Genomic DNA, 11,458 nt, shown 5'->3' with positions numbered 1-11,458 from the left:
AGTGCAGTTGTAGCAGGCTAGTAACTGGAACTCCTGAGGCACAGGACTAAAACCAACAAATAACAAGATGGAAACTTCAGGAAGAAGGACAGGTAGCTTGGGAAGTTCAGATTTAGATCTGATTGGTAAAGCTAGTATGCTTTTGAGCTAAAACCTCATACCATCACTAATCATACAATCATAGAAAATTAGGGTTGGAAGGGACCTCAGGTGGTCATCTAGTCCAACCCCTTGCTCAGAGCATGACCATCCCCAACTAGATCATCCCAGGCAAAGCTTTGTCTAGTTGGGTCTTAAAAGCCTCCAAGGATGGAGTGGAGATTCCACCACCTCTCTGGGTAACCTGTTCCAGTGCTTGACTACCCTTCCTGTGAAAAGGTTTTTCCTAATACCTAACTAAAACTTCCCTTGCTGCAAATTGAGACCATTGCTCCTTGTTCTGTTATCTGCCGCTACAGAGAACAGTCCAGCTTTATCCTCGTTGGAGCCCCACTTCAGGTGGTCGAAGGCTGCTATTAAATCCCCACTCAGTCTTCTCTTCTCCAGACTAAATTAACCTAGTTCTCTCAGCCTCTCCTCAGAAGTCATGTGCCCCAGCCACCTCACCATTTTTTTGCCCTCTGCTGGACTCTTTCCAATTTGTTCACATGCTTTCTATAGCGGTCTCAAAACTGGACACAGTACATCAGATGTGGCCTCACTAGTGCTGAATAGAGGCAAAGAATCACTTCCCCTGATCTGCTGGCAGCACTCCAACTAATGCAGCCCGTTATGCCGTTAACCTTCTGTGCAACAAGGGCACACTGCTGGCTTGTCTTCAGCTTGCTGTCCACTGTGATCCCCAGGTCCTTTTCTGCAGAGCTGCTGCTCAGACACTTGGTCTCCAGCCTGTACCAGTGCTTCACATTGTTCCATCCTAAGCTTGGCAGAAGGCAGAGTAGATATGTGCCTTGCAGACTAAGCTTTCGCTGCTCATGTTGCTTGCTTGCCTTTGGCACCTTCCCACATCATGTGGAAAATCAGTAAGGGCCATTTCCTTTCCATGACTAGTGATAGACTAGCTCCTCCTTTTTTTCTAGAAGCGTGGTACACCCTGGTTCTTGATAAAACTGGGCATCAGTTGCACCTCATATTGATTGTGTTAACTGGTAAAATCCCGTGTTTTCAAGGCACAGGCCACCTTATTACAAGTTCTAAACCTTTTAAATGGTTTCATTTAAACTTGTTCCTTCTCTCAGTTTCACTTGTGTTGTCATTCTAATGTTAAGAGTTCTCAATCCTTCACTGTGTCTTCTGAGAAAATGAGAGAGAGCATATAAAATGAACATCAGTAATATGGTTTTGGAGGGAGAAAAACATCTTTTCAGTTACCTCTGCAATGCGATAAAGAAATAATGAAGGATGACACAAGTATTTCCCCTTTGCAACTCCTCTGTAAATATATCAACAAAGAAGAACTGTTATAGCAATATATACAATGCCTAATGAATGAGGCCCAACCTTGATTGGCGCCTGTGTGTAATACTGTACTACAACCACCATAAGGTGAGTAAAACCAAAATAATGGTCTCTTGGTATGCTGAGGATGTAAGCGATCTTAGTTTAAATACGATAATCTTTTGGAGCTACTCCCAAAGTGAAGGCTCTGTTTCCAGTAATAAACTCTTCAAATCTCAATTCTAATATTGCCCTGTTCAAAATAATACTACCTCTTATGCAAATTTACCAGCACCAGCAGTATTTTTTTTACTTATTGACTTCATGTAATGCCCTGCAATATTTTGTTTACTTATTGACTTTGTGTAATGTGTTGTACATAACAGTATTGTTTGAATGTTTTTCTAACTTAATAGCATTAGCATTTTATAGTATTAGCTATTTATGATTTAAACCAGTACACTATTTTTCAAAATAATAAATATAGCCTGTTATCATAGTTTCTACTGTTTCCTCTCAATAGTTGTTTAAATATCTTTCACTGTGCTTTAAAAGTTTACCTCTTACTAACACTTTGCTTTCTTTTTATACTTAAGCTTATTTATAATGAGCAGAAATGCTTGAATAAGCCTGTCCCCTGCACCCCTGCTCACTCTTCTCATCTTAGCCTCATCTTCTCCACCATTTATCTGCTACAGCCCTTACTGGGGGAGGATAGCTCAATGGCCAGAGACTGTTCCCAAGTAGGGCCCAGGCTCCTGAGTTTCTAGGCTGTTAACGCACTTCTTTAGGATGTCCATTTTCCGAGATGGCCTGCATAAAACTATCTATCACTAGTCTTTAAAGTAAGATTAGAAGCAAAACAAATGGCATCAAGTATCCCATTTAAAAGAAAACCTCCAGCCCTCATTGTGGTAGCTTCCCTTCCTTACTCACAGAAAACAGCATCTCTCTAGACGTTGAAGCCCTATTCTGACTATTGACTTGGTCTTCATCAACAAAAGTGCATAGCAAACGTCCTATTAAGCGAGGAATTATCTGGTCAATAATACCTTGACCTTCCTGCTGGGCTGTTTTTTTGCTAGGACAAAAGGATACTTGAAGTAAAGTCCTAGTAAAAACAAAGATAGTTTTTAGTTTTCATGTGTGTTAAGAGGCTAAATTCTAGAGATTATGCAGAACCTACATAACCTACCCTGCTATGGATTTTTTTTTTTAAAGACCACCCCTTTTCTTCCTAGTGAAGGCAAGCCTGAAAGTTTTACCTTGACCACTTCACTACAGTAGAATTTTAATATTAAATTTACATGCTAACTGAACTGTTTAAAGATGTATCTTTTTCATACTGCAGACCTAGTCAGCCTAACAGTCTCTCCTTGCTGTAATGAGAAATCTCCATTCTTTCATACAAGCTACTTATGTTCCAGTTGCCAGTGTTCATTATCATCATAATGGACTGATGTTATTTCAATATTTCTATACAAAGATGCTTTAATCAGAAGGACCATCTAGAGCAAATATCAGTTAATTCCAGTGGGCTCTACCTCCAGGTGTTTAAACACAAACAGCAGTTCGATTTCCACAGTAGGGCTAGAGGAAAAGACAGCTGTCATGATGCTTCACTGCAAACCTATTTTTACGGCATCTGTAACCCACAGAATCGCTATCTTCTCTATAGTAATATAAAGATTAACACCTATTGCACACCTGCTCATCTAGCTTAAGTGCCACGCACAGACTTTTCTAATAGAAACACTTTAGAAACTGCTGCAAAGGTCAGTAGTGCATCAGCTACAAAAACAGGAGCAGCAACTTCTCTTTAGTATAGCTCCAAGTCCAAATAAACTTTAAATACCTCACATGACAGTGTAAAGGAAGGAGTTGGAGGGGGAGGGGAAGAAAGTTATGGCGCATCCTCTACGCTAGGCTTTTGCAGGTGCATGCATTTTCTTAGCAATTTCATAAAACTTCCTCCCACTCTTGAATATAAGCTTTAAAATTCCCCATACTAGCTAAATAGATACTGTAGTTTTAAAGCATTAGAAAGAAAGCCTGTATATTGGCCTCGAGACAGCCTTTCACCAAGCAGATATGCAAGTATCCCAGCCATCCTGCAGGCAGGGGCTGCCAATGGACAGCAGTTTAAACAGATCTACAGTAGACAATGAGTATGACTGTGAGTATAATGTTCTTGTGTCTTAGTTATAACACTCAGTTGCTTTACCGGTTTTTGAAGAACAAACTTAAATGGTAAATCCTTTCTGAAAACTTGTATAATATAATATAAAGTTGTTATACATAAGTATTCCATAACAGGGAAAAAGCCAAGTCTGGACTAGCATCAAATACAAAATAGGACATTTGACATCCTTTTATTTTTTTAGTGTTTCAATCACAGTCAGTTTCTAGGTAATCTAGCTCCCCCAAAAGACCTTATTTTATAAATACATATGAATGATCATTTTTGTCTCTTGTCTTATACTGAAAATTTCTTATATTGAAATGTTCTGCTTTCACAAGCCTCAAGTACTTTTTTTTTTAAGCAGAGAAAATAAGACCTTCCTTTCACTCGGCTTCCAGTAGTAAGCTTTAATAAATGCTAAAGTTTGCTTAAAGCCCCATCTGCTGGTCAAACATTGCACTTAGTACTGTAATAACCGTATGGTGGTATAATTGGCAGTCCAGGAAAGATGCAAGAGACAGATTTTTTTGGATGCTGTTATTTTTATTGGAGCAACTGAATAGTTAGAAACTTTATACACATTTTTCGGCACAATGTACCGCTTTGTACTAAACTGCTAGTTGACTGCACATCCAAAGCAAAAATGTCTGAATAGATTATAAGCAACTCCTCTAACCACGACCAACTTAATTTTTTTTTCCCAAAAGGGCTTTATTGGCAGAAGGCAAAGTACCAACCTGGCTGTTTGGAGACACACACTGGTCATGCCTAATAGTTTTTGTAACCTCCCAAGTCTAACAGCTTCAGTACTAATAGGCTTGTCCATATTCCAAAACATGTGCTTAGTTTTATGGACAATAAATGACATGTCCTTACTCAGCAAAATATTTAAGTAGCAAATACTTCAGTGCATTGCTGGACTTGAACCTGAGCTATGCACCTCTCAGTAAGATGTCAAGACAAAAATCCCTCAAGTTTACCAAAGGCTTCATTTGTAGCCATCAACAACTTCCTGCTGCTCCCCCTTTAAGCTAGAATTGCTTTCCAGAACAAGTGTATGCAGGAGACTAGTTTTCCAAGAACAATGGGATGCAGTGTTGAGTGTGTGTAGGATTTGTATGTGTATTACTTTATTTACCCTAATCCAGGACTTAATAGTTAAAATGACCACCCCAATAATCAGATTCTATACATGGAAAATTTGTCAATGTGCTACAATTTTCCATGTATAGAATCTAATTTTTGGAGGGTTGTCTTAAATTCATCCACCCCACTGCCACAGCAGGGGAAACTGCATCAGTGAGCCACAGCCTGACCCTGCCATGGTCCTCCTTTCTCCCTACCCCAACTTGTTCTGCCATCTGCCCCCTCTTCAGTGCCTGCTGAGCCCGATGCCTCCACCTGCCCCCCATACCTGTGCTGCACCTATCACAGGGATGGACAAAATAGCAAATCCAGCCAGCAGGTGGATTCTGTTTCCCAGTAGCCCCCATGCACATGCCTGGGGCAAGTCTCCATGGAGACCCCAGCCACAGCTACATTGTGATAATGCAAAGCTGGAGTTGTCTTGGAGACCAGCCCCAGCCGTGCTGGCAGGGCAGGGCAGGGGGCTGCTCCGGAGCCGCTGGGATCTTGTGGCAGGGTTAGCTTGGTCTGGGGCACGGGCGGGCAACTATTTTGGGTGGAGGGCTGCTTACCCAGTTTTGGCAAGCTGTTGAGGGCCACATGGGTAGCCCCACCCCCTGACAGGGGCCCCACCCCCTGGTCACCAACCTGGGACCAATGTCCCAATGTTTTTGGTCCCAAGACATTGGGACATTGGTCCCATGTCCCAGGGTCAGCACTGGTGGGGCCCAAAGTGGGCACAGGCTGGCCGGGGTCTGTGGAGCCAGGCTGGGCTGCACCAGCAGGGAGAGCAGGGAGCTGGCCCAGCTCCATAGAGCCCCTGCTGGCTGGGACCCTGCGCTCCTGCCACCCTGCTCTGGGCCCTGCTGGCACTGGTCCCAGGACCCTGGTGTGGGCCCTGTGCTCCTGCTAGCCCCTCCCTCGCCCTGTGCCTGGCACTTCCTGCTGCAGCCACTTGCAGCCCACGGGGCTGTCCAGACCAGGCACAGGCAGCCCCAATGTGAGCTGCAAGCGGCTGCAGCATGGGGCGGGCAAGGGGCTGCTTTCCACCCTCGCACTCAACTTTTCCCCAGGCCACTTTTCCCTGGGATCCTCCCCTACCCGGGGTCCTCCCCGCCTTCCCCCTTACCTGAGGTTCTAGCCGGGGTAACCATGTGGTTCCAGACCAAAAGCCCCCACTGGGGCTTCTGGCTGGGGAGGTGGGGCTGGGCGAGCCCTGCTGTTGTGGCAGGGGCGTGCAGGCAACAGATAGTGGCTCTGTCCTGGCTCTTTGCAGCGACATCCTGGTCCTGACCTGGGGCAGAGCTGTGATCCGCTGCCCGTGCACCCCTGCCCAGAGTGTGCAGACTGCAGATAGCAACTCTGCCCTGGCCCCAGACCAAGCTGCCCCTGCCACAAGATCGCAACAGCTCCAGAGCAGCCCTCCTGCCTTGCCCTGCCATGTACCCTGCTGGCATGATTAGGGCAGGTCTCCATGACAACCCCAGGCTTGTGCTATCACAGCATAGCTGCGACTAGGGTCCATGGAGACTAGCCATATGTGCAGGGGCTGCTGGGAAATGGAATCCACTTGCAGCCAGATCCAGCCCGTGGGCTAGACTTTACCCATCCCTGTCCTACCATTCTTATTCTTGCACCTACACCCCCAGCCCCTCCCCTCCCCACTGAGACTTCCCATGAGCTGCAGCTCTGGTTCCATGAAGTTGCAGTGGTGGTAGCTCTAGCCCCAGGAACTACTATGTGCTCCATGCCATGGGCTAGAGCCACAACTGATGGCAAGCAAGCCATGAGGGTGGGGAGGTGGCGGGGGGAGGTGGCTGGTGGCTGCTGTGGCTTGGACTCCAGCCTTGACCTGGGCTTGGGGCTGGAGTCAGAACCACAGAAGTTGCTTACTCCCTGTCCCCCCCAAACCCTTGCATTTATTCAAATCCAAGGAAAGAGGTGCTCTTCCCTCCCCCTGCCCAATTTTGGGGGTGGGAACTCATCTTGGATTCGAGTAAATATAGTATAAGTCATGCAAACCAGGCTTTGAGCTACAGGAACAGCAGAACCATAGGAGACAGTTTGTATATAGGTAAGTCATAAGACATGTTCCCTCTTCAGTTTTAAGATAAAAAACTTGCAGGATTCTCTTAAAAAATAAGGGATAAAGGATGAAGAGTTTTGCAATACTAATTCATCCTGGTTGCCATGCAAGTACAGCTGAAAGCTACCCAGCCCCAGTTCAGCTCCCCACCTGCTGGAAGCTGCACTTAATGCTGCAGGCAAGGAACAAGGAGTAAGAAGCAGTGAAGCAGTAAAGGAGCTGGGCAGAGGCCAAGCCTTCTGGATATGTGGGGTGTATGTTGCCAACCCCAGCTCTAGACTTATGGATGGTACAGCTCATTTCAAGATGCACTTTGTTTGAAGAAAGTTTGAAAGGGTTTGTTGGTTTTTTTGTGTGTTTTTTTTTTTAAATAAGGCTATATATGCCTCAACATCTCTTTACTGATCTCAAATTCCAGAGGAAGTCTTGTGAAGGTATTTTAGTTCCAGTTCTCGCAGAAGTGTAAAGTACAGACCATATTCCAAAGTTTCCCTACCTAAGGAGCTATAAACTATAGTTCACAAGTATTGTTCAATTCAGTCCCAAAGGCAACAATTTGCACGAGGACTGGGAGACTCCTTCCCCCATCCCCTCCAAAAGGACCTGGAACTTTTAGAAAGCTCCCAGAAAGCCTATACTTACAAGATGAACTTAAACATTCTTTAGTAGTACTTGAAACATGGGCTGGTTAGGAAGAGGGACAGACCAAGACAGACAGAAGTCCATGGCCCAAAGACTGTAACCCTCCTTGCTGCTTTTCCAGAGACGTTAGGCAACTCCCACTTAGACCCCTTCTGCATAGTTTGTTAAGTCTCCCAACCCCCCAAGTGTCAAATTAGAGACAAAAACACCACAGATGTAGAGAAACATTTATTATAGGGTTGCAGGATTTATGCCAATATAAAGTCCCTTATTAAAACAAACTCAAGTTTATAATATGTAGCACACTAGCAACTCTCTACCTTCTTCATACTGCAGTTCTCAAAGAAAACAATACTGACTGCAGTAGTAATGCTACTTGCTCATAAAAAGTTCTGATCTAAAAAGTTTGTGTACAAGCCAAAGTAGTTGAAATTTACAGCTAGTCACATTCACAAGTGGGCCATACCAGAAGAGATTTCATGAAATAGGAAATTACAAGATAAAGCAACTCGGAACCAAAATACTGACAAAACATTGAAGTGTAACTGCATCTTAAATCTAACTAAATACCACAGAAAAACAAAAGCAAAACAAAACAAAAAAAGGATAAGGATTTAGAAACATAAGTTTGGGAAGGTTCCAAATATACATACAAGTTCAATACAGTAATTGCACAAAATGAAGAAAGCAAGTTAGAGGTTTATGATCACTGAGGTTAATTTTACATGCTTCACACATGGAAGTTAATAAACCTTTAACAGTAAAAGTTAAAAGGCTTTCTACCAAAAGACTGAGTGCAAAGCTATTCTAAAGAACTACACAAAAATGTGCAAACCACAGATTAATACATTAAATTTAATCATTCTGTGAAAATCAAAAGGTGGATAGAGTTGGTTCTGGCCAAGGAATTAGTTGCCTTTTCTTTTTTTTTGCCATTCCAGATTATTCTAAAATCTGACACATCCAATGAATGAAATGATCTTATTCTTTTAAATTTACTCAAATTTCTGTTTTTACATCAAAAACTAACTATATGCTGTTATACCAAGGATCAAAGAAAGCTGAAATTGTGAATTTGTTTTATAAACACAAGCAATACACAGAAAATGCATAAGGCTTTTGATTATCACTGCACATTTTAATTGAGAAGTCAGGCTCTGTAGCTCAGACTTCCAAATGAAGATGTGAAATAGTCACTTTCTATTCAGTGCCATTCACTGTTGACAGATCTTAGTTTCAACGACAAAAGAATTTTCGAAATGTCTGATTGCATGACAGTTCTCAACAGAGCGCTTCTGGAAACCTGTGTGGAAGAAAAGACAAAAATCTAGGTAAAAAACAAATAAATACATAAAATAAAATTGTAACTGCTGGTTGCAAGTTGCTTTTTTCTTAGGACAGGGATTGTCAATTGGGGGCATGCGTACCCACGGAGGTACTTGGGAAGGCCCTAGGGGGTACATGTGGGTGGGCTGGGAAGGCATGTGGCTACCCACCACCCCATGTCACCGTTGCCCAGGAGCAGGGATGAAGCGGGGTTGGGGGGGAGCGCACAGGCGCCACCTGGCCAGATGTGGGGGGAGGGGGGAGCTCGCATGCAGTGGCTGCCACTCCATATCCAGTCAAACACCCCCTCCCCTGTGTCTGGCTGCCGGGGGTACACTTATTAAAAAGGTTGAAAACCCCTGTCTTGTGAGACAGCAGTGGCATGACAAGCTAAGGCAAGATAAACAACCTCTATTAGTTCCACCATAGTCACTTGCCCATACATTTGTACGCAACCTTATGACTAACTGAAAGAACCCCGTACCTATCTCTTAGAGGTGTGTTAACTTTCTAGTAACCAACTAGAACAGGTTCCTTAAATTTACAGTTTATTCTCATATTTAATAATTTCTCCATCTTTCTCCAGTATCTTCTTACCAGTTTACCATCTGAATAACTAACACCAAAATAAACTACTCAAGGCTATGCCATAAACCCATCTAAGCCTGAGACTTCCCAACAGATGTTTTCAGATCTGCCCCACTCTACTGTTCAGAATATTCTGAATGGGTACAGAGAGCTATTCTTGTGTTCAGCCATTTTATGCACTAGTACCAAAACAAAGAGGAGGCTTATTTCTGTCCTAATGGAATGAACAAAATCTGCAAGTAACAGAACCTGGTTCTTCATAAGCTTTGACTGTGCTAAAATACTTAGGCTGCATACAGATGTTCGTTTCTCCCAGATGTTTCTTCCAATGAAACAATAGCTTGGGAATTGGACTGTACACATGTTCCAGCACCATGGCTGGAGAGCTTCTTAGGTGATCTCTTCAGTCAGGAGCACTAAAGGGTTGCCACCTCTTGCCCTTAAGGGAGCCCATAAATTGACAACCTGTCCTCTCCTCTGCCAGGGACAGCTGCAGGCTGTCAAGCAGCAGCTGCCACAGACAGCCTCAGGAGGGTTCTTGCTCTGGGAAAATACTCCTCCTTATCCTGCCAATAGACTGATTAGCAGGAAGGGGGCATTCTCCTTTGATGGGAACCATTCCAGGCCTCCCTGCAGGGAGAATAGCCCTGCTCTTTGTACTTCTTCAGGCTGGATGGGAGAAGTCCAGGGAGACTGGGGGAGCACTCCACTGCCATAGCAAGGTCCTGGGCATTATGCCATATGGGCGCAACAGCTTGTCTTGTCCTGTGCTGCTCTGGGCTAACCCAGAACAGTGCAGGGTGAGGCAGGAGCATTTCACTGTGGTGGCAAGGCTCTGCATGACAGCAGCCTGCCTCACCCTGCTCTGGCTTGGATCAGCTGGGTGGCAAGGGGAAGCCAGTGGGCTGGGAGCCAGGCTTGGGGAAAGTCTCCATAAGCCAAGCTCCTGGCCACTTTGGCTTTTAATCATGGCCTCCACTGCTCAGCTGAGCAGCAGGGGAAGGGAGAGGACGCTGAAGGGACTGGAGAGATTTGGGAGGCTTTCTTGTGGCCACTCCCACCCACTGTTTGGCTAAGTGAAAGGGGCTGGGCAGAGAGCTAGCTTGCAAGCCCAGCTCCTCCTCCCCCTCTTCCTTCAGCTAAGCAGGAAGTAGTGGGGAAGGGGAGAGGGGAAGCAGACACTAAACTATGTGGCACAGGAGAAACGTGGTAATTTATGATCAAATGTTTTGCACTAAAGGGCTCTCAGAATGATAAATCTGACAGAGAATGACTCAGCACCTTACTATTACCAATAACTTATGTAACGTAAAAACAAAGGGCATGATTTCTTCCATAAGGAAACAACATTTCAAAATATGCTAGGTGCCTGGAGATCCCCAACACTGCAAATACAAGTGACAAACAGATGAGAGGACCGATTTTTACTTGAAGTTTTAGCTTATAAAACTGCATATTTAAATAGTTTAGTCCCCCCCCCCCCCCCCAAATTGTTTTTAAAAATTTTTCCCCCCCCCCCCCCCGCAGAATAGCAGCTTATAAAGCCATTGGGAACTTTGCACTGTATCTTATTCCGATTAATTTAAGATTTACTAGAACAATGCCCCCAATCCTCCTCTATCCCAGGTGAACTGTCTTGCAGGAGTACTTTAAGAGGCAACAAAATTGGGTCTGCAGCAGACAAATCTAGGACATGAATTCAAGTCAAAATGCTCTCAGAGAGCCTAAATTTCAACCCTTCATACCCAGCCCCACATTTACATCTTTGAGTTTAAACAGTTTCAGAGTCCATGATTGTGCAGAGGATATAGAAAGATGCTACATACTTAAGAAAAAATGTTTTGTTAAACAAGAACTTTAATGCTAAGTTTTAGTTCTAGGCATTTCTGTCTGCAGCATTCTAAAACTCAAAAGAAATAAAATTAAAAAAGGGAGGTGTAAACAAACTTTAGTAGAGCAATACTCACTGCATCACTATGACATGGCACTACCCATTTTCTGAAAAAACAGACTTCCATATACAAATAACTTTTGGGGAAGGGACTTGTAACTTCTGTTTGTATTAATCATGG

General features: G+C 44.0%; 1 protein-coding gene across 1 annotated transcript in view; it reads right to left on the bottom strand.

Annotated features, from left to right (window-relative positions):
* Positions 1 to 7,685: 7,685 nt before the first annotated feature.
* The window catches only part of ITM2A (integral membrane protein 2A), a 14,496-nt gene continuing 10,723 nt past the window's right edge, over positions 7,686 to 11,458 (bottom strand). The window contains exon 6 of the mRNA XM_014522122.2: positions 7,686 to 8,775. Coding sequence (XP_014377608.1) covers positions 8,687 to 8,775 — 89 coding nt within the window. The 3' untranslated portion in view covers positions 7,686 to 8,686. The remainder of the gene's footprint in view (positions 8,776 to 11,458) is intronic.

The sequence above is a fragment of the Alligator sinensis genome, unplaced genomic scaffold (assembly GCF_000455745.1).
Source record: "Alligator sinensis unplaced genomic scaffold, ASM45574v1 scaffold294_1, whole genome shotgun sequence".
NCBI classification, from domain to species: Eukaryota; Metazoa; Chordata; order Crocodylia; family Alligatoridae; genus Alligator; species Alligator sinensis.
This window is presented reverse-complemented; position numbering and strand designations above follow the sequence as displayed.